Below are 24,704 nucleotides of genomic sequence, written 5' to 3' on the forward strand. Positions count from 1 at the left end.
TAATTTGCGCGTTCCTACGTTGAATCTTGAATGCATAGAACCAAAAACATATAAATACCATTTTTACAGACTTCGCCAGAAGTTGAGCTTAAACACATTTGATGCCTCCTACCATGAGATTGACTTAACATGTTCTAGTTTGAGTGATTGAGTGGCAATCACACGTTATAAAATCAAAATACTTTGAAAAAAATCTCTGTGATCAGAACTTTAATAGATAGCCTCAAAAGTCACAGCCTCATCTACCCATCCATATTATTTTTATACACAGAACACAGCCTTAATACACATGCACCGACATTTAAGTATGTAACTCAAAGACTTAATTGTATATATATCTAATATAACAAGGGAGGGAAGTTTTATGACCTACGGCTGGGATTCAATATGAGCGGGTATAAATCGAGGGACACCGTTCCGCCACGTGTTGGAGTTTGATGGTAATTAAGACTTCCCATTAATTTACCAAATCAAATAATAGTAATTAAGACTTCTATTTATTAAATCAATAAATAATGATAGTTAAAATTTGTTATTAATTAAGCAAATCAATAAATAATGGTTTAATTGGTAATTAAAACTTTTCATTAATTTATTAAATCAATAAATAATGATAGTTAAATTTTTTTTATTAATTTTGCAAATCAATAAATAATAGTTTAATTAGGTAATTAAAAAAAATAATTTTCCAATAATATCAAATTAATTAATGCTTTATTAAAATAAAGAACTCAGTTCAATCAAAATTTTCATTTTTTTTTTTATTATCAAAGTTGATATTTAAGGAATCAAAAATCTTACACATCGATTGTTCCCACATAGTCACCACAGTGTGAGGTTTTTTGACACCGACAACAAGTTTTCAGGAGGCCACCCATCCTATGACTACTCCTACATGAGCAAACTTCACTACATAGTTTCCATGAATCCATAAATCCGGAAAAAAAAATCTCTATGTTGGGATTTGGCGGATGAATTACTTATGTCTCAAATCTCAAACAACTTCATAGATGCTAGAATTCATACATGAGGCGACCCTTGCCCCACGCATCTTTCCAAGTACCTGTTTCAACCTCGCTTCACGGGCTAGGTGATGCAGTATATTCCCACACGGGCCGGGTATTACACTATATATGCAAAGATTTAGACTATCTAAAATACTAAAATAAAATTAGCAAATTATTTAAGGTTTCTACCATTTTTCCAAAAGCAATTTATTAAAAGACAAGTCTACGAAAAAATCAAAATAAAAAATAACAAGTTTATTGAGAAGTTCTTATAGAGATGATCAACAGTTCAATGAGGCTTTTTCATGGGTATTTTAATTTCTTAATTGATAGCTTACAAAAATTTAAAAATAGATCGGAAAGTTATGACAAGTATGAATTGGATATTACTACTGAGTTAACCTGGGTTAAAATATAGGATGAGACATACTCTAAAATAGTTGGATTTCAATCTCGATCCAATAACATGCGAGGCGTTAAAATATGAGGACGACAAAAACCATTATGCAACACTTTAAAATGGATAGTTGGTTTACATCGTCTCGATGAACGATTGGAATTATAGAAAAACTATGAGTTAACGAAAATGAAATAAACAAAAACAATTCAAAACCATAAAATGAAATCAATTTAGGAAATTTAGGAAAGTCATGCATTACCTCCGAAGGCATGTAGTCACCGTTTATATATATATATATATATATATATATATATATATATATGAATTAAGTTTCTTTTGAACTACAAAATTTCATGTTCAAATCCGTTGAAGTATGTTCAAAATAATTCTTGTAGAGTGAATTTGACACAAATCTTTTTCTATTTTTATTTCATGTCTTATACTTTTACCGTTCTGTTGAAGTAAGAGATGAGTCAGTGTGCCGTCATGAGTCGAACAAGAGCAAATTAACATTTGTTGATATACCTTACAATGTGCAAAGGATTGCTCAAAGTGTAGTTAATCTGCTGCAGTGAATATTCTCAATTGTATAGTATGGTTCAATTACCTGCCCAAGAACTTTGGTATATTTTCAATTTGCATAGGTTTTTGTTTACATTTTCAATGTCAACAATGTTGCTTCAATATCCCAAAGTAACAAACACAAAAAGGTTTTGCCAAAATTCTTTGCGACATGGTGTTCATAGACGTAGAGATAGCACCAAAGATAAAAAGACGACAACATAATTTGTGCCTTCATGGCTAGGTATGGAGCGTATATCATATTCATATTTTGTAATCATATATATATATATATTATTTTTTTGTAGTTTATTTTATTTTATTTTATTTTTTAATATATCGGAAACTAAATCATTAGGAGGGTGTATATACATGCTAGGGATACATATTGCCAAAACACAAGTATAAAGTTTGTGGACAAACTTTTAATGTATCATATTAGTCAAAATTGTTTCGGTCGGATGAATTTTTCACAAGTACTTTTTGTTTTTGTTTTATTTCTTGAAATTATGAAAAATACATGAATTAAAATATATATGTTCAAGACAAAAAACTGTACCAAAATCATAAAATAATAAATCAATAATTATTATTTAAATAAGAGACGAACATAGCGATGATGTTTGTTAAAACTGTGGCTAGGAAAAAATATTAGTGAATCTAAACAAGAAAAAATAATAATAAATAAATAAATAATATTAAAAAAATCAATGCAAATTAAGAAATTCAAAAACAATCCGTGCATTACCTAGTATATATATATATTAAAGCAGGGTAAGGAAAAAACACTTTCAAAATGAAAAAAATAATTGTATGATTAATGAGGTAGACAGTTGAATGACCGGAACATACGTATGGAAGAAATATGATATGACAAAATCAAGTTTGAAATAAAAATTGCGGGTTTATGTGTTTTTATCATTACGATGGTCTTGAGATCTTTGGTGTGTGAGAATTACCAATGCACACACCAGCCTCAAAAACATTTAACTAAATTCATTATTAGAAGATCGATCTTGTCAGATCGAACGAACTAATTACAAGAATTAAATAATTAATCCGCCCGCTAAATTTAGCTATTGGCACTGTGGATTATACCCAGGGCCCCCAAAATAAAAATCTGTACCCCATCCATCACTATAAAAAGTTTTGATGTCGTAACAATTGGGGTTCGCGGTAACAGTTGAGATGTGCTGGGCTGAGCTGAGGCTGTTATCGGCATCAACAACTTCAAGGTTCCGAAAGAAACTGGACTGCCCAAACCCATCTTGGGCAAAATGGCCAGAACCCATTTGAGTGGATGTGTGTTTGCCATTGGACCGTGAGTTCACCACCTCACCACCCCCACTCAACCGAGGTTGCGTGATCTGCTAAATGCGTAAAAAGCTCTGCTGGCCAATATCCAATAACTGTGTCACCGAATGCCAGCCACCAACATCCTTGTTTTGGATCCTGTAATGTATCTAGGGTTTCAAAATTGCTCAAAAAATCTTAGATGCTGCGCATATAATTAAGATCGATAAACCTTCCAAATGACAATGGTGATATCATATTGATTGCTTGAGACAGATGACACGGGAGATATAGCAGCTCCAATAGCAATCTTGTTGTACGAAATCAGCACAACTAAGGTTGTAGCAGCCCGTCGCTTGGTATGCATCACCTAAAAGAAATGCGAGCGGAACATTTTACAGTGCACACTCTCAAAAAGTGCATATTTTGAAAAAGTTCACCCAAAATTCCAGCACGGTTTTCCCTATAGGTAAAAGATGCGTACGTGGGACAATGACCCCCTTCCCCACCTAGGCCTAAGTAATCCTTTATGAGCAAGAACACCATTAACGTTTGAAACATTCCTTTTCCCACTAGGCCAATTGGCTGAACGTTCAACCGTTCAACAGGGTTAAAATACACATTTTGATCAAATGTGAAACAGTTTTCTTTTAGATTGCCAAAAAGCACTTTTATAATGGAGCAGATTGTCGTCTGCCTGACTGCCTCAGTAGTAGTCAAACTTGTTTGCGACACAAAATACTCCATTACTCTGTGCACTTGCATGTCATGTAAGTTTAACTATCTATTATATAATTTCTGGTTTTTATTAGCGTCTGTCTCATATACTGAAAATGCACAAAGTGTTCTGCTGCACGTTGTAACCAGATACTTGGGCAAGGTCACCTGATTCTTCAAAATAAAATATCAAGTAGAGGAAGAGAGCTCACCGTCCAATATGTAAATAATCTGGGTCTACTGTCCCCATAAAGCTGCGGACAGACCTGACCAAGAAGAATCACAGCTTCAAAATATGTTTTTAAAGTGAATCTTTTCACATTTGAAGGTTCACTAATTTTAGTACTTTTCATTAACTTTCAAACATGGGATAATGGGTAATATGTATGTAATAGCTATTGAGGCAAATTAAACGAAATGAAATAGAAGAAGTTAAGAACCTGCCAACCAGCTTCTATGGTGTTGAGACCTGAGTCATTATAAGATCCACAGAGAATCCAAATCTGTGAAAGACTAAACTCATTCACCACTTCTACTTTTGGATCCCATACATTTATTGTAGCCTTTGCTCCATATATTTCTTGCGATGTTCCTGTGTATGCAAATGCATGCTACTAACAGATGCACAATCAAGGGCATAAAGATAGAAAATTAATAAGAAACTTAAAGCTTGATAAAAAGAACAAAGTTTAACAGTTACATCAAGTGAAAACTATAAGTAGTGGTGTTCTGACTTCTGAGTTTTATGTAATGGCTCTAGGTCACTAGGTAACTGAGCTAGATATATTCGATTTAACCATCTCTACGAATCCACACTGTTGCTTATCTTACATATTATGGATAGCGTCTTTTAGAACCCCCCCCCCAAAATAAAATAAAATAAGAAACTCATATCTAGCTCTTGTGGATATGATTATATGATCAAAGTAATTATATTGTGAGGCCCTTCTTTTTGGTTTGTTGTTGAACATACATGTTAGCGTACAAGGAGAACCAGAAATTACATATACCTCATGGCCATCGCCACTGCCCACATCTGGTGCATCAACATGTCTATCAAGATGAAGCCTAGTTGGTTTCTTCCCATAATGATACAAAGATTTTGCTCTCAAAACGTCATGTACTGAGCTTCTTCTTATTGGAACCGTCCCTTTTGGACACTTATCACCACTTTGATGCCACTTGCCATGCATGTTCACTCCCAGTTAAATTTTTCATCATATTTTCTTCAGTACTCACTTTGAATCTCAGCCTTTCTGGTGGCACCCTCTGATAATCACATAAATCATTTACAATCATAAAAATATAAGTAAACTAGGACTACAGAAAATAGGATTAACGTTGTGTGGCCATTATATTTAAATTCAGCAATGAGGTATATAATAGCGTGGCCGTATGTGATCTTTCACAATGAACTAGCCCCTTCATAATATTGTCAGTGTGACTGGGTGAGCTAGTTTGTTGCAGTGGGAAGGTCAGATAATCTATGTACTTCATACTTTTCTGTCATACAAATATTGTTCCTTTTCCTATTTTTAGAGATGAGAGAGACACACACAACAAAGAAAAAGATGAGAGTTCTCTTACCTGGATCCTGTGTTTCCTTAGAAGAGGGTGATCTAAAGCTGGTTGCTTGTGTCTACGAACACAATCTATTATATCTCCATCTGGGCTCTACACAGATCAACGAAACATAAGAAATAACCACATCCATGAAGAAACACAAGATCGAACCATGTATGATGATACGATCACCCGGAAAATAAAATTCGATCATTAGAAATAAGGACAATATATACCTCAATGGTCTTAATCGCAGGTTTGTTAATTTTGTTCAAGTGTATTTGGATCCTTTCAAGTCTCAAGCTACTTACTCTCTTATAATTAGTGTAATTCAAAGCCAACACTACTGTACAACCTTTAAAGAAAACTATGAAAACAATGCACATGACTACAATAACAGAGAAAGAAGAGTCTCTCCTTGTTGTCCTTAATGTTGCCATATTATATTCAGTGCGGTTGAGAAAATATGAGATGTCTACAACACCATTACTAGTACATATAAGAACATGACAAAGAGGAAGCGGCCGGAACCAGGATTTTAGGTGAGGGAAGCTGCTACTTTAGGAAATTCTTTCTAAAGAAAGAAATCCATGGCTAGGAAATTTTTGTTTAAATAAAGAAATAAATCTCTCGCATTACTTTCTAAATTAAAGACAGAAATCTATAGTCCATGAAATCCAACAACATTAAATTACACACTCAAGTACTTAAATAGATACTTACAGGGGAACTATAGAATTCGCGAAACCATCAAGAGAAGCTCTTCCTTCGCCAACAATCTTCTCCTCATCCTTAACATCAACATATTCTGATTGTTCTTGCCATGAATTTGAATTACAGAAACAGCAAATACTGTAACTTGAATTTGAAACACTAGTAACTTTCTGGTTAAGTAAACAGAGGTTGGAACTTGGAGACAGTTTTCATGTTGACATGTTGTGGAAGTGATGATTGAGTTTTTGTAAAGAAGAGAACGAGAACTGAGGATGGTGATGAAGGTGAAGATGAAAAGGGTTTGTCCGAGAAGAATCCATCAGTGAATTGAGTGGCAAGTTATGTAAAATTGGACAAGATAAGGAGTAGAGAAAAAGTTAGTGATCAGTTTGCTTCATATAACTGTCTTGAAAAAAGAAGTTGCGAGAAACGCGGGTAAGTTATTTGGGCCTGTATATACAAATATAGTCCACCCAGGCCCACCTACAAATAACTAGAATTACTACATAGCAGTAGGGAAGTAAGCGTAGGAGATGAGAGGAGGAAGATGAAAAGAAGGGCGGAGAACAAAGAGAATAAGAAAAGAAACACAATAAGAGAGAAGCTATAAGTAGAGGGGGCAAGAATTATTGTACCCCCCTAAAAAAAAGAAAACTCAAGAACGTTCACATACGCTCACTTGACTAAGTCACCAGAATACCAGATACACCAACCACCAACCACAGTGATAGATATATACCTTCATTTACATACGCACTGATATGTGGATACATCGAGATTTTTTAGATTTTTAAAGAGAGCTTAAAGGTTTCATTACTGTTCCTGTGTAAATCAATCGGAGTGCACTGGGATATAGACATTAATAGGCACAAGCCTGGCTACTTGGCCATGAAAATTGAAGTTGCAAGTCTCCAACAACAGCCTGACTACTTTTGGGTGGTTTATAATTTATGAGCATATCAGAATCTTACCACAAAATAAGAAGTATCAACACCATCAGCTTCAAATTCTTCAAGAATACCTCTCCCTTGTGCATCATCAGCAACCTAGAGAAAAGAAATTTCTTGTACTGTTAACAAAAGAGTAATGCAATTGGTCATATGAAAAACTTACTCTGGAATATTGGACCAGTGAGGCAGTGAAACGTACACATATAAAGAATATTATTATACAGGGAAAAAAACAACTTATAGTGAAAAATGTTATAAACCTTAGAAATCAACCTTGGATTCAAACCCAAACGAGCAGCACATGTTAAAGCATTTCCAGCATTTCCCCCTCCCTGAATCTGCAGTACGCAAGGCATTTGTAAAAAAATTGCGTAGGCACAAAAGCTACAGCCTACAAGTAGACTCCAAGTTTGCTAACTAAGGGCATCCCCAATAAAGCAAATGAGTTGAGACTGGTAAAATCTTGTCAGACTAGAGTGAGCAGAAAAGAAGAGGACATACCTTCAAACTAGTGCTCCTAATCTTGTCATCAAAGTTTGAACAAAGGGCACTATTCTTAGCAACCAGGTTCCTACACATCCAAAGGGAGGGGGGTTCCTCTTTTCTGTTGATGAGGTTAAATGTACTTAATTGCCAAAAAAATTATTTGTTTAAAGAGAAACAGGTCTCGACTGGCAATTTTTCTTAGAAGCGCCATATGTTTCTGCCTTCCTCAAAGTTCTCCTTCTGCTGATCTTCCTCTGCATAGGCGGTACACCCTTTTAGGCCAGTACTTCACTCTCTTGTATTGGAACTTGGAGAAAAACAGAGAGCATTGCAGTAAACCCTTATATAAATGAAATTAAAATGGTTCTATTGGAGGTAGTGTTTGCAGATGTCATCATATTAATATAAATTAATTTGTGTTGCATGGTATTGCACCTAGGTTGTCTGAACTGAGTTGGATTGATTGCACAGAATGATCACATTCAGGTTTGTGATTCTTCATGCCTATAATTGTATTGCTTGCTTGTTATCAGGTGTGGTCCATTAAATGGTATCTCGTGCTCTACTTGCATTATGTTCAAGCTCATTGTGTCTTGATATCAGTTGTAGCTGGTGAGGGGCGACTATTATTGGACGTTTGGACTTAGCTGAAGTCTTAAAAGCAAGTCCCAAGCAGCCCAAAATTGTGCTAGCATGATCTGAACCACCACTCGTGTTGTAATTGGAGGATTGACATTATTATACACCTGAATAGATTCCGAGTTTTTGGCTAAGAATTTGTGATTACTTAGATAAACATTGATGCAGTTTGGAATCCATTGTTATTGTCTCTTGCTGTTAAGTTGTTACTTAACTTCGTTCTCGTTCTAAGTTGTAACTACTGATTCACTGCACTGTTACTACACTGTTCTTTCTGAAAGCCTCAGCAATTTGTACCATAAGCACGTTATGTTTGATAATTGTCGGAGTTGACATTGGAGGATAGTTCTCTAGGAGTAAACCAATCGAGTTCTCTTATTATTCTTTCTTGCCAGCGTTATACGAAATTACGAACTTATATATATACAATAATTGGGGCGATTAAAATTGAATTGAGTGATTAAAATGGAATTGTGTTGTTGAGCACTGGGTAAGTGGGTAGCTGGCACGAGGATTTCAATGGGCTAAGATAAAAAAATAACAGCTGTGGTTATACAACACGTTGAGCAGACAAAAGCAAGTGTTCAAGCCCAAAAACCCTGGTAAAGTCGGCATGTACGTTTGTGGTGTTACTGCTTATGACCTCAGTCACATTGGTCACGCTTGTGTCTATGTTTCCTTTGATGTCCTCTTCAGGTATGTATACTCCAATTGTTAAATTCTCTTCTTGTAGTTGTTTATTGCAAGTGATTTCGCTTCCGACTAACTAAGTGGAGATGTTTTTTGCACCTTGTTTGAAAACTAGGTAGATACTTGAAGCATTTGGAATATGAAGTTTGTTATGTATGCAATGTCACCGATGTCGATGACAAGGGCAGTATTATACTTCTTGCTGCGATTCATATATAAGATGTTTTTTTTTAGTTGCCATACATTTTGTGTTGGACATGTCATTAGACTTACTCCTGCACTTTTCCATACGTGTAGATAATTGCTAGAGCAAATGAGTTGGGAGAGGATCCTTTGAGTTTAAGCAGACGCTACTTTGATGAATTCCGTTGTGATATGTCATATCTTCACTGCATTTCTCCTTCAGTTGAACCGCGTGTATCTGATCATATGCCCCAGATCATTGATATGATCAAACAGGTGCTCACCTTGATCTCTATGTACTTGTTTGTAAAACTGACAAGCATGCTTCTTCAGTTTCGTAATTTTACAGATGGGACTGTAACTATAAGACCATTTGTTATTCTAGGTTTTATCATATAAGAAGTTGACGCTACTGTCTCCATGTTGCTGTTATCCACTGGTTAAGTTATTTGACCTGCATTTGAAATAATTTTTAGACCATTAGACACTTCTCATGAATTCCATCCACGTAATAGCATAAACCTGTTGGGGTTTATACCAATATCAATCGATTCCCCACTACACAGATAATTTTATTTGAACATAATTCAATTCCAGACAACAATCTCAATATTCCCTACAACCAAACTAACATGCCCAACTCGCTAGAACAACTATTAACAACAGATAATAATGTAAAGCAGTAAAAGCAAACCACAACACAAAGATATACCGTGGTTCGGCCAATGGTGCCTACTTTCATAAGAGCTAGTCCTTTTATAAAATGGGAATGGAAATTACAATCACTCCTTGCAGTCTCTCACCTTACTAGATCACTCTTCTCTCTTTACAGGGTTGTTTCTCTGTAAATGTTATCTCTCAATCTTGATAGTTCTCAAGATTGAGTTTTCTCTTACTTCTGTGTTGTCTCTCGTGTGTTAGGTTTTGCCAAAAACCCAACATATAATGCAAAACTCGCGATTCCGCAAAAATAGAATCCTACCAAAATTAGGCATGGGCATGCTCGGAATTGTACTATAACAGGCGCGGGGCGCGCTCTTGCCTCGGACGATGTCCAGGCACTTGAGCGCGTGGCGCGCTTCAGATTTGGCTGTGGAGGGTGTGGGGCGCGCTCTTGCCTGAGTCGATGTCTAGGTACTTGAGCGCGGGGCGCGCTTCAGAATAGGCTGTGGAGGGTGCGGGGCGCGCTCTGTCTTTCCACACAAGCTGAACTGATTTCTCTCCTCTCCTCATATGAGGGATAACTCCAACAATCTCCCCCTCCCGAACAGTGAGGGGGGATACCTCCATGCAATTTCCAAATCAACAGGAGGAGTCTGCTACCATTCCGACAGTAGCACAACAAACAACAAACATCAAACTTACTTTTCGGTTAGACCTTGGTCATCATATCCGACCCGTTCTTGTTGGTATGGATCTTCTCAATACACAAATGCTTGTCTTTGAGTACTTCTCTAATCCAATGATAACGCACATGTATGTGCTTGGATCTAGAATGGAAACTCAGATTCTTGCTCAAATGGATGGCGCTCTGACTATCACATAGAACTACAAACTGTTTCTGCTTTAGCCCTAGTTCGTTGAAGAACCTCTTCATCCATAGCATCTCTTTGTAACACTCAGTGGTTGCAATATACTCGACTTCTGTAGTGGAGAGGGCAACACACTTTTGCAACTTAGATTGCCAAGAAACTGCTCCCCCTGCAAAAGTAACCAGATAACCGGAGGTGAACTTCATCGAGTCAACATCACCTGCCATGTCTGCATCAGTGTAGCCTTCAAGTAAGGGCTTACTTCCACCAAAAAACAAACACAATTTGGAAGTGCCCTTGAGATATCTCAATATGCACTTAACACCTTCCCAATGTTCTTTTCCCGGATTTGACATAAATCGGCTTACAACACCAACGGCGAAAGCAATATCTGGTATTGTACACACCATTGCATACATTAAGCTGCCCACTGGGATGCATAAGGAATCTTTTCCATCTGACTCTGCTCATGCTCACCCTTTGGACACATCTCTTTGGTCATGCGGAACTGTCCACCAAGCGAACAACTAACTGGTTTCGCTTGATTTATGTTGAATCTCTTCAACACCTTCTCAATGTAGCTTTCTTGAGAAAGCCACAACTTCCCACTCTTTCTATCATGAGTGATCCACATCCCAAGTATCTGCTTTGCTTGACCTAAATCCTTCATCTCAAAGGACTTACTCAAGTCTTTCTTCAACTTGGATATTTTGTTGATGTTTGGGTCAACTATCAACATATCATCCACATACAACAAGAGCACTATGGAATCCCCATCTGGAAATCTCTGAACAAACACACAATGATCGGAAGCAGACTTCTTGTATCCTTGCTTCGCCATAAAGAAATCAAACTTTATGTACCACTGTCTCGGTGCCTGCTTCAACCCATACAAGCTCTTTATCAGCTTGCATACTAGATGCTCCTTGCCTTTGACCTCAAACCGCTCTGGCTAGTCCATGTAGACATTTTCTTCAAGGTCTCTAGCTGCTTAACCTCTAGGTTCATATTTGTGGTCATACCCAATACCACCTGGATAGAAGTCATATTCACTACAAGAGAGAAAATCTTATCAAAGTCAATACCTTTCCTTTGACCAAATCCCTTCACAACAAGGCGAGATTTGTGCCTTGGGTGTGGATTGTTCTCCTCATGCTTGACCTTGTAGATCCACTTATTCTTGAGAATTTTTCTTCCTTGCAGTTTCTCAACTAACTCATAAGTGTGATTATTATGCAAAGAATCCATCTCGTCATGTATGGCCTTCAACCACTTTTATTTGTCTGTACCTTCAAGTGCCTCTTGATAGTACATAGGTTCTCCACCATCTGATAGTAGAATGTACGTATGTGGTGGATACCTGGTTGAAGCTAGTATCTCTCTACCTGACCTCCTACCCTACCTACTGGTGCCTCAGGAGGATGCACTTCTGCTTGCTCTGGTGGTGGTTCATGCACTTTATCTACATCTTCTATACCAATAGGTTCTATCCCATCATGAGCAATAGGATTCTCATCATGAGCTTCAAACTCATGGTTCTCTGCATTCTTAATGCCTTTTGCACGTTCCACAGTAGAAACTTCTAGTTTTGAATCAACAAGATCATTGGTGAAAGCCTGTAGCTTCTCACCCTCCTCAAAGTCTGCTATGGTTTGGTCTTCCAAAAACACAATATCTTGACTTCGGATTACCTTCTTGTTAATCGGATCATAGAGTTTGTAACCAAACTTTTCATCTCCATAACCTAGAAAAATGCACTGCTTGGCTTTATCATCAAGCTTGGATCTCTCATCCTTCAGAATATGCACAAATGCCCTACACCCAAATACCCTCAAGTATTCATAATCAACATCTCTGCTTGACCATACTCTCTCGGGATAGTCACTATTCAGAGGCTTTGACGGCGATAGGTTGATCACATGCATGGCTGTACGCATTGCTTCTACCCAGTAGGTTCTAGGTAGTTTTGAGTGAGATAACATGCATCTCATTCTCTCTACAATGGTACAGTTCATTCTTTCTGCTATTCCATTATGTTGCGGTGTCTTGGGAACGGTCTGCTCATGACGAATCCCATGACTCTAGCAATACTCTTCAAACGACCTATTGTACTCACCCCCATTATCTGAGCGAATACACTTCAACAACTTTCCTGTCTCTCTTTCCACCATGATATGGAATTTCTCAAACACGCCAAGTACTTCATCCTTGGTTTTAGACTATATGGCCATACCTTTCTTGACGCATCATTAATGAAGGTCACGAAGTATAAAGCTCCCCCATGGGACTTCACTTTTATTAGACCACATAAGTATGTGTGCACTAGTTCAAAGACATTGTCCTTTATGTGAGACGAGAATCTTTGGAAAAACACCCTGTGTTGCTTTCCTACCAAACAGTGATTACATGTATTTAAATGTGTACCTTTAATGTCTGGCAAGGCCTTTTGCTTAGCAAGAACTTCCATCCTTTTTATGCCCATCTGACACAGTCTCTTGTGCCACAGTTTGGAGGAAGCTTCTTATTTTACCGCATTAACTTTTGCTTTACACAAACAAGCCTGTGTTTTGTAAAGAGATCAAATTTTCTTCCATCTGGCTGCTACAATGGAACCTCTGCTCAATTTTCATACCCCGTAACCAAACGAGTTTACAAAGCCATCGTCATCTAACTTCCCAGCCGAAATTAGGTTTAGCCGAATGTCATGGACATGTCTTACATCCTTGAGTGTCAAGGTGTAGCCGACATTGGTTTCTACATGAACATCTCCAATGCCTATAATCTTTGAGACATCACTGTTACCCATCTTCACTTCACCATATTCACCACAGCTGTAGGTAGTGAAGAATTTCCTGTGCGGTGTGACGTGATAGGATGCTCCTGTATCTATCACCCACTCTGTATCCTGGCATGAGGTACTAAGACAGCACACACCATAATCTGACACAATTCCCACTAGGTCGTCAACTAGTGTGGTAGTATCTCTACTTGTGTTTCCATTCCTCTGCACCATGTCTTCATGTACACAATTATTCTTCTCATCCCTTTCCAGTGTTCTGCACTCATACCTGAAGTGACCATTGGTGGCACAATAGTAACATTGCCTCTCTGCCTTAGGAGTTCTAGCTTCACCCCTAGATTTTCTTCTGTCATCACCTCTAGAACGAGATGGTTTTCTGTTTCTACCTCTCCCCCGTTTCTCTGTGACAAGAATCTCTGAGTGAGAGGAGCTGCCTTTTGAGCTCCTTCTAGTCTCCTCATTTAACAAAGACGCGGTAGCCATCTCCATGGTAACGATTCCATCCTTGGCTGCTCCGTGTAGAAAGACTGCTAACGTCTCCTAACTTTTGGGTAGAGAGCATAAAAGAAACAAAGCCTCAACTTCGTCTCCTAAATTAATCTTCATCAAATGCATCTGATTGATGGTATTCTCTACTTCGTTAAGATGCTCAGACATTGAAGAACCTTCTTGGTACTTCGTGTTGGCAAACTTCTTAACGACCAGCACTTTGTTTCCGCCCGACTTTCTCTCATAGAGGTCTTCGAGTTTCTTCTACAAGCCAAAAGTTGTAGTCTCTTGGGATACATGGTGAAAGACACTGTCGTCAATCCACTATCGAATGTACCCAATTGCTTTTCTGTCAAACTTGCTCTACTTAGCCGCAGCAACCGTTTCCGGTCTTTTTCCTCCATTCTCAATGGGTTGTGCCAAATCCTTGCAATAAAGCAAGTCTTCCATCTTGGCTTTCCAAATGGTATAGTTCTTCCTATTCAGACTCATCATGTGAGTGTTTATGGAATTGTCCATCTCTACAAGTTATTTAAACTCAAATCTTCTCTCATGAGTTTTGTCAAACACCTTTCGACCAAGATTTGGATAACACCCTCGGCTAATCTAACCAAGACTCTGATACTACTTGTTGGGGTTTATACTAATATCAATCAATTCCCCACTACACAGATAACTTGTATTTGAACACAATTCAACTCCAGATAACAATCTCAATATTCCCTACAACCAAACTAACATGCCCAACTCGCTAAACAACTATTAACAACAAATAATAATGTAAAGTAGTAAAAGCAAACCACAACACTAAGATATACCGTGGTTTGGCCAATGGTGCCTACTTCCATAAGAGATAGTCCTTTTATAAAGTGGGAATGAAGATTACAATCACTCCTTGCAGTCTCTCACCTTACTAGATCACTCTTCTCTCTTTACAGGGTTGTTTCTCTGTAAATGTTATCTTTCAATCTTGATAGCTTTCAAGATTGGGTTTTCTCTTACTTCTGTGTTGTCTCTCATGTGTTAGGTTTTGCTAGAAACCCCAACATATAATGCAAAAATCGCGGTTCCGCAAAAATAGAATCCTGCCAAAATTAGGCATGGGCGCGGGGCGCGCTCTTGCCTTGGACGATGTCCAGGCACTTGAGCGTGTGGCGCGCTTCAGATTTGGCTGTGGAGGGCACGGGACGTGTTCTTTCCTGAGTCGATGTCTAGGCACTTGAGCGCGGGGCGCGCTTCAGAATAGGCTGTGGAGGGCGCGGGGCGTGCTCTATCTTTTCCACACAAGCTGAACTAATTTCTCTCCTCTCCTCATATGAGGGATAACTCCAACAAAACCTTGTTACAAAACCTGGCCTTGCTCTATATATCTTGTCAATGTCAACTAACTGACTAAGTATATCTGTGGTGTTTGAAGCTGTATTTTCGTTTCTTTTCTTGTAAACAAATACACTTTTCATTTTACTTTGCAAACTTAAACAGAAACATGACTAGTCAATTTTACATAGAACTTTAACTTTGTTGGCTTGCTTTCTTAACAGATTCTTGATAATGGTTGTGCCTATTGAGTTGATGGCGATGTTTATTTTTCTGTAGACAAATTTCCTGAATATGGACGACTATCTGGACGAAAATTGGAAGATAATAAAGCAGGTGAAAGGGTGACTGTTGATTCGAGGAAGCGGAATCCTACCGACTTTCGCGTTATGGAAAGTGAGTTGATCAACAAAACTTCGTATGTATGAGGTTTTGCATTGAAAGTTTGATGCAAACGTTTTTAAGTGAAGTATGGATATATGTGATAAAGAGTTCATTTCGGGCTTAACCTCGCCCGACTTCTTGCCTTGTCAAAACTTCGATCTTGGATTGCACATTGAAATATTTGGTTCATTATTTCACCATGAAATTTTTGTTGCTCGAGAACTTTCAAGTAGGTTTCATTTGTGAGGATGATTTCCTTTTTTGGACCGAAACAGAGTTGCAGATCTTAACTTGGAAGTTAGAAGGTTTTAAAATTAGTCAAAGGTTCTCTTATGCTATGATGGTAAAATATTTCAGCCTACGATGCAATATCCACATAAATGCGGACATATTTCACAAGCTAGATAGATAAACAATATATCGACGCCAAAAGCGGTTCCGTTAGATAATCTTGTATAGATTTTAATTTCTCAAATTTCTAAGTTTATATGACAAACTCCATTTACCATCTGCTGCGAAGGAAGGAGAACCTTTTTGGGAAAGTCCTTGGGGACTTGGAAGACTAGGATGGCATATTGAGTGCGGTCACGAATGAGTCGCGACTTACTTGGGTTACTCTTTTGATATACATGGTGGAGGGTGCACCTTGTGTTTCCTCATCATGAAAATGAAATTGCTCGAGTTGTGCTACTTGTAACAAAGAGTAACATAAGCTACTGGATACACAACGGATTTGTCAATAGTGATAATGAGAAGTTGTCGAAGTCACTGGGTAATTTCCTCACAATCCGGCAGGTAATTGTAATCAAGTACTCTGCTTAGGATATCAATCATTCTGTGCAACTTATGTTTGCTTTCATGTTTGAGCATTTTACAAGAATATAAGATATCTTGATGGATGGTTCCCTGTAATTTTGCAAGTTGTAGACCTTTACCATCCACTTGCGGTGAGGCTATTTCTGATGGGAACACACTATTGATCTCCTATTAACTACTCAAATGCGCATCTTGAAAGTGCATCTGACCGTGTTTTTTACATATATTAGGTACCACTATTTCTTTCAATTCCTCGAGGTGCATTGTTAAGACATACAACTCATACATCTTTTCTCCCAAGCCGAGGCAGTTGGAAGTTGGAACACATTGAAGGCCTTGGCCTATAAGAAGTAGACCTGACATTCTATTAACCCTAAAATTATCCGCATCTAGCTGGTTAAATCCAATGGAAGTTTCATCCCTAACATTGTGAAAGATAACTGTAGAGCTTACCAAATGCGCAATGAACTGATCTGCGCATCTTAAGTTTCTTCCAACCTCATAGAAAACATCAATATATTTTCTATTGTAGACTTCAGTCTCTGAGAGTGTGATTTAAATGCACAAGGTTGAGTATGCCTTCATTCAATAAAAAAATGTATTTGATCTTTTCTAGTGAGGTCGTTCACAAAAACGTGTAGATTTGTTCTTTTTTGTGAGTGCGACTTTTGATATCATTTATATTGATGTTTAGTCGGAATACTCCTTGTGCCTCGTTATAGTTTGGTCTTTGTTCTCTGACAAGCATGGTATTTTACCCCTCATTTTTTTTGTCTATAAAAAGCCTACTCTTCTAATAACATAAATGCTGCTAGGATTCTTGGATACCTATCTTCATGAAGTTGTTCTCGTGAAATTTGTGCAGACATTACGTGATTGTGAAGAGGTGTTGAGCAAGCATCCCGAAGCGAATTGCAAGGACAACATTCCTCCTGCTACTCAAACTTGCATTGATAAATTTCATAATGATTTTGAGATATCTATGCTGGATGATCTCCATACTCCTATTGTTTTGGTTGCTATGGCTGATCCACTGAAGACCATCAACGATTTTTTGCATACTCATCAGGTACCCTTCTCTAACCTCTACCAATATTTTGCTCAAAACTTTTGGGTCGAGGGGTGTTTGATATTTGTCACCATTCAAATTGAATGATTCTTGCAGGGGAAGAAACAGGAACTACATATTCAATCACTTTCAGCTCTCGAAGAAGAAATTAAGAGTGTTCTCTCGGTTCTTGGACTGAAGCCCACAAGTTATGCTGAGGTAGGTGATACTGATCACTGAAAGCTCTTCCCAAAAGATGCCCAGATGTTTGTATATTTTCTCTTTCTACCACAAATTTCTATTTCATTCTTTCAGGTTTTGCAACAATTAAGAGAAAAGGTATTGAAAAGAGCAGGACTGCAAGAAGATGATGTATCACAAAAAATTGAACAAAGGACGTCTGCAAGAAAAAATAAGGAATATGAAAGATCAGATGCTATCAGAAAGGAGTTAGCTGAAGTTGGCATTGCGCTAATGGATGGTCCTAAAGGAACATTTTGGAGACCAACACAACTGTGCCTCTTGCCCTACAAGAGCATGAGGTCAACTCTTCGTGAATGACATAACTCTGATAAGTGCAGCCAGTTTACGATACGTCACCAAACCTGAAATACCTTTTTTTTTTTCCGTTGGAAACATGTCTTATATATATCAAAGCATAAGAGGAACAATACTACTATCCAACAAAAATGCAAGAAGAGAGTTCAAATCCTGGTTACTAGATGCCCACTTGGCCAGTGCATGAGCTTCACCATTAACCTGTCTACTAATCCAACTAAACCTACAAAATATGAAAGTCTGACATAAATCCTAAATATTACATCTAATGGAATCAAATTTCCAGTTCATCAACTGCTGCTCCTTCAAGTTCTGTGCAGCCAAAATAACTTGACGGCAGTCTCCTTCAAACAGAACTGATGTACTTCCCGTGGTTCTAGCTAGTTTAACAGCCACTTCAAGTGCCACCATCTCTGCCTCTTCTGCACTCCCAGCTTCAAAGTGCCGTGTAGCTGCTCCCACCAAACTGCCTTCTCCATCCCAAGCCAATGTCCCTGCTGCTGCCACTCTTGTTTCCCTACAAAAGGCCGCATCAAAACGGATTAATACAGTATTTGTTTCCACAATAGGGAAAATAGAATTGTTTTTCTCATCAAGCCAAGTCTTAGGAAAGAATGAATTTGAAATAACTACTCCCTAAGGTTCTCTATAAGCTTCAAGGCTTCTGTTCTGCTAAGCATATGCCCTTCTCAGCAGGCTATCTCTGTTGGGCAATTTGCCTTCAAACTTAGCCTTATTTCTTACTCCCCAAATGTCTTGTATGATATGAGCTGCTAGCAGCCCCATTTCAGCAAGACCTGGGTTAGCTGTTTGTGTCCAATCTAGGAAGACATCCAGCCAGTCTCTTATCGTATGACCAGCATGTTCTTCAACTCGAGCCCCCAACTCAGAGGCAAACCAAACCACTTTTGTCCATTCACATTGGAAGAAAAGGTGGATGGGTTCTTCAGGGGACACCAGCATATAGGGCAAGTATGGTCCCCCTGAATATTTTTGCTTTCCATCACATCTCCTGTGGGAAGTATGTTCATATACAACTTCCAAAGGAACATCTATGTGTTTGCTGGCAGCTGCAATCCCCACAGAGTTTTGATACTCTTGGAATTGAAAGAGGAGGTACCTCCTTGCCAATTAGCTCTAGTGACAAACTTATAGGCAGATTTGACTGTTAGGAGTCCATTATAAGTGTTCACCCATCTGATATCATCAGTTGCCCTACTGTTGGGCCTGATCACCACTTGTTTGATCATAGTCACTATCTCAGGTGGAAAGAGAGACTCCACCTTTTGATAGTCCCAGCTTGAGCCATCCCTTAGCATCAAGTCTCTTACTCTTAGTTCCTCCAGTTCAGGGCTGGTAGGCAGCACCTCTTCCAGTGTTATAGGGGCATTGTTTTGGAGGAGCCAAGGTTGTTTCATGATTTTCACCTTGTCCCCTTTTCCAATACTCCATATAAACCCTGGGAGAATACCACGTGCAGTTCTATGCACCCCTTTCCAGAACCAGGAGGCCCAAGGAGGAGGTTCCTCTTTACTATCAAACCAATGATTTCCATACACAGCTATAAAGGTCTTAGCCCAGATAGATGTGTTGTCCTTAACAACTTTCCAAGCCAGTTTAGCAAGCATAGCCTTGTTCATGTCCCCAACTTTCCTCAAACCTAAGCTTCCCAAGGCTTTTGGTTTACATATGCCATCCCACCTAATAGTGTGGAGGATTTTGCTGTCAGCAGTACTACGCCACCAGAATTATCTGTAGGCTTTATCCAACTTATTGCAAGTGGATTTAGGTATCTTGTAAGTTGCCATAGCATAAAGGGGGGTAGCTTGAGCTACAACTTGGATTAGAGTATTCCTCCCAGCTTGGCTCAATACTTTTGCTCTCCAGCCTTTTATTTTGCCATGAACTTTGTCTACTAAGTAGTCAAAGTCTTCTTTTTTGTTTTGAGATATGACAATAGGTACTCCCAAGTACTTATCTCTCTTGTCAAAGATTCTCATCTTCCAGAATCTCTTTAGAATCTTTTTGTGCATTCTATGCACATTTTTGCTACAATATATGCTAGACTTGCCATAGTTTATTCTTTGTCCTGAAACTACACAATACTTTTTCAAGATATGCTTTATCTTGCTACTCTCAGCCAAACTGGCTTTAGTGAACAAGATAAGATCATCTGTATAGAGGAGATGCGTGATAGGAGGTGAATTCCTCCTGATTTTGATGCCATGAATCTCCCATTATTTTTAGCCTTTGCTATCATTCTAGAGAGAGCTTCAGAGACAATGATAAACAGGTAAGGGGAGAGAGGATCTCCCTATCTTAGTCCTCTATCAGGAATGAAACTCTCGAGAGGACAACCATTCAACAAAACTCTGTAAGAAATAGTAGAAAGGCATTGGGAGATGAGGAGTCTCCACTTAGCACTAAAACCCAACTTATTGAAGATATTGTCTATAAAAGACCACTCTACCCTATCATAGGCTTTTGCCATATCCATCTTTAAAGCAACAAAGCCATGTTTTGTTTTCATACTCTTCATATTGTGAAAGATCTCACTAGCAAGCCCAATATTATCACCTATGCTCCTACCCTTTATGAAAGCTCCTTGAAAAGGAGAGACTATCTTATTAATATGAGCCTTTAGCCTATTAGCTAGGATTTTAGCAATAATCTTATAGCAGAAGTTACACAGACTAACACGTCTAAACTTAGACATATGATCAGGATTAGAAACTTTAGGAATTAAAGCAATAAAAGTTTCATTAAAACTAGGGTTCATGCAACCTTTTTCAAAGAAATCTTTAACACAATCTATAATAGCAGGGCCAACCACATCCCAGCAATTATGGTAGAAGGTTCCTTGGAAGCCATTTGGTCCAGGGGCTTTCAGAGCCCCCATCTTCTTAACCACATGCCAGATGTCCTCCTTAGAGGGACAGGCTATAAGGATCTCATTTTCTCTATCAGTAATACAAGGGGAAAACAAGTTAAAAACACTATCATTACTAGTAGGATTATCAGAAGCATAAATATCATCAAAATATTCTTTAACAGCAAACCCCACCCCTTGTCTCCCTTTCTTCCACACTCCCACATTATCTTTAATCTTGTCAATGTTATTCTTTCTTCTCCTATACACAGTGGACAGATGGAAGAACTTGGTATTTCTGCCCCCCTCCTTTATCCAATGTTAGTTTGATTTCTGTTTCCAGAAAACTTCATCTTTGTCATACCAATCAAACAACCTTGCTTTAAGCAACTTTGCTTTTTCATGGTTCTGGTAAGAGAAAGGTTTATGGAGAACTCTATCAAGATCTTTTTGAGTTTTTTTTATGCTATAAAAAATATTCCCAAAGGTTTTTTTATTCCAAGTTTTAAGGCTGTGCTCAGCACTCTTGAACTTATGGACCACTCTCCAATCTAGAAGGTCATGAGTGATAGCCTTCCAAGCCTGATCTATAACAGGCTTACAAGACTCATCCCTCAGCCACATATCATAGAACCTGAATGGCCTGGCAGCACCTTCTATCTTGGGCTTAAGATTTATCATTAAAGACAAATGGTCCGAGGTAGCATTGACCATATTTTTAACAAGCATATTAGGGAAAATATCCAACCAGTCAGCTGTGGCCAGAGCTCAGTCAAGACACTCAAGGATGTTATCTTTAACTTTCCTATTGTTATTCTAGGTAAACTTAGGTCCCCTATACCCCAGATCAACTAGGCCCAACTCATTAATCAGATTATTGAAGTCAAGCATGCAATTATTAAAAACAGACCGACCCCCTATTTTCTCATCTAGGGATCTTATAGCATTAAAATCTCCAAAGGGCAACTAGGGACCTGGAATAAAAGGGCAGTTTCTCTTATCTCAGTCCAGAATCTATGTCTAAGGCTAGCATTAGGTTCTCCATAGATGAAACTGAAAAACCAAGGATTATTGCTATGATAATCAGAAAGTTTACCAGTGTTTTGATTTGTCGTGGCTCCCAGCACCTCAAGCTTTACTCCTGTTTTCCAGAAGAGTGCCAGACCACCTCGAAGCCCAGAAGCAGGAACGCAAAAATGGTTATCAAACTTTAACACTTTGCTCAACATACTAATCTTACTCTCCCCACTTTGGTTTCAGACAAGCAGATGATATCAGGTTGGTGTTGCCTCACAAGATCCTTTAGATTTTGAACTGCCGTGGAGGAACCTATTCCCCGGCAATTCCAGGCGTGTATCATTTCTGTTGAGGCAGCTATTTGGGGACAGGTGCTGCGAACTCTGGAGGAGGACCACACAGACCTCCACTGCTTGCAGATGTACCACTCTCACCATTAGAACTTATATCACCACTATAACCACTTGTAGAGCCTCTTCTCTTCCTGGAGCTTTCCTCAGAACACTGTTGCTTTTCCTTTGCTGCTTGTTGTTTTACTACTGTTGAGTCATCAACGGCTAGAGGCTGTGGTTGTGCAAGATGAGAGATACTCACATCAGAATCATACTCACCCCCATCATGACTACCTTGAAGGAGGTCCAAAGGCACATTACCCACTGATACTTCCTCTTGAGAGTCAGCATTAAAGACCACCATGTCCAAGTCTTCTTCTTCTGAAGGATCCTCCTCTTCCTCATCAGTGAAAGCATCAGATGGGATTTCCTCCTTTGGTATCTCTGGTCCCCACTGTTCTGAATGAACACTTGAATCCAGTGAATGATTTGATATGAATGGTTCCACTGATTCCATAGTGTCGCTGGAGATGGAGATGATTTGTGCTTCCTCCGGAATCAACAAGTGTCCCAATCCTTTTGCCCTCAAGTCATCAGCATCTTTTTTTGCTTTTTTTGAGAGTCTTTCAGCCAGCCTCAAACTGTGTTTACGCCATCCATCATCATCCATACTTTCCAATTCTCCACCACCTGAACTCAACTGTTTTCTTTTGGTTCCCACTCTAAACCCTTGCACTTTTTGCAAGCTTCTCTTAGCACGTCCCCTTTTGGATCCTCGAGAGGCAAGAGTTTTATACCCCCTACCACGTGTCAGTAATCCAAGAAATCGAAAATTGGGTTTTCCATCCTTATCAGGTAGACCGGCTTGGTTGCTCCCATCAATCGCGTTGTTTTCTAGAAAAGGAATGATAGCCTGGGAAGAGGGAGAGCCAAAATACGGCGAGGCGTGATCCTCCAACAGATATTCCCTAGTTCCCAGAAACCCACCCTCAGTAGCTAGTGTGCCTAGCATGACAGGTTTACAACCCACTTATTCCCATTCTTTATCTCGGTGATTTCTAGAAACTTCATTTTGTATCAATTCGGGTCCATTCTCATCATCCCTTGGGCCCCTATCCCGGTCCATACTTGTAGCCCCCATCTATGGGGTCCAAAACACAATAGTTTTCCCATGGGCCTCAGGTCCATCACACCAATCGGGATAAAGGCCTTGGGTATCTAAAACTTAGGCTTTTTCTTGTTTATCCTGAGGCAAAGGCCCCCCCAAATTTGAAACTCCAACGGTAACTGACAACCCAGCCCCAATTTCTATTCTAGCCGTTCTGAGTTCTGACTTAGAGGACTCTCTTTCTTATGTACCCCAACTCCTGACATCAGACAGCTTTCCGACCGACACATCTCTTGGCGGAGTTGACAACAGACCTATCCCATTCCATAGTCTTCTCATCGGAGAACCCCTTTTCCTTGCCGGAATTTGATCAGATCTTGGTTTTTGTGGAGTTCTAGATATTGTTACAGAGGCTGGCCCAGAGTTTGCAACTCCATTGAAAATACAGTTGCTCTCAACATGAACGAGAAGTTGTTCTTGATGTCTCTGGGGGATCATCCATATTTGCGCAAGTCCAGGCTGTATTGTTCTCTCTGTTTACGTAATGGATATCATGGCCAATGCAGCCACAGAAGTAACAGAAATTTTTCAATTTTTCATATTTGAATGTGACTGGGAAAACTTCCCCCATTTCAGTACGGAGGTCTAGACCTTTTAGCAGCCGCTCTTTTATGTCCATTCGAACTCGAACTCTGGCTACCGGATTTCTGAACTCCCCTTTACAGCAGAGATCAACTTCCTTGATTTTTCCAAGGCTTTGTCCCACACTCCTAACGTTCTCCTCATTTATTCGATCTCTCGGGAGTCCATAAATCTGTATCCAAAAATCCACCAAATTGAACTTCTGTGATGTAGCCCAATTTTCCAGATGTCTCCCTTTCTTTACTGAAAAGATGAACCCTTGTATCTGTTGGGATATTTGGCCTTTACAAAGCCAATGAACGTTAAGGTCCAGATCACTGGACTGCGGTCAAGCATATCCTAAAATATCTTAGGAGGACCAAAGACTATATGTTGGTATATGGTAATTCCGACCTTATGCCTATTGGCTATACCGACTCGGATTTTCAGTCAGATAAGGACTCTAGAAAGTCTACATCTGGATATGTATTTACACTTGGTGGAGGAGCAGTTAATTGGAGAAGTGTAAAACAACAATGTATTGCAAATTTGACTACAGAGGCAGAGTATGTTGTTGCTAGTGAAGCAGCAAAAGAGGCAGTCTGGTTTA

The 24,704-nt window shown here is 38.9% G+C and overlaps 1 protein-coding gene and 1 pseudogene across 1 annotated transcript; one reads left to right on the plus strand and one right to left on the minus strand.

The window, feature by feature from the left end:
• Positions 1-3,338: 3,338 nt before the first annotated feature.
• LOC147506465 (protein neprosin-like) lies at positions 3,339-5,981 on the minus strand. Its single transcript, XM_086605775.1, has 8 exons — positions 5,778-5,981; positions 5,566-5,652; positions 5,165-5,247; positions 4,989-5,046; positions 4,419-4,589; positions 4,191-4,244; positions 3,494-3,631; positions 3,339-3,431 (listed from the first exon to the last, which is right to left on the minus strand). The coding sequence occupies exons 1-8, from the start codon at positions 5,979-5,981 to the stop codon at positions 3,339-3,341; spliced, it is 888 nt and encodes a 295-aa protein (XP_086461901.1).
• Positions 5,982-8,051: 2,070 nt separating this feature from the next.
• On the plus strand, positions 8,052-18,187 carry LOC147506466 (cysteine--tRNA ligase, chloroplastic/mitochondrial-like; annotated as a pseudogene).
• The last annotated feature ends 6,517 nt before the right edge of the window (positions 18,188-24,704 follow it).

This window comes from Coptis chinensis, chromosome 4 (assembly GCF_015680905.1).
Source record: "Coptis chinensis isolate HL-2020 chromosome 4, ASM1568090v1, whole genome shotgun sequence".
In the NCBI taxonomy this organism is placed as follows: domain Eukaryota; kingdom Viridiplantae; phylum Streptophyta; class Magnoliopsida; order Ranunculales; family Ranunculaceae; genus Coptis; species Coptis chinensis.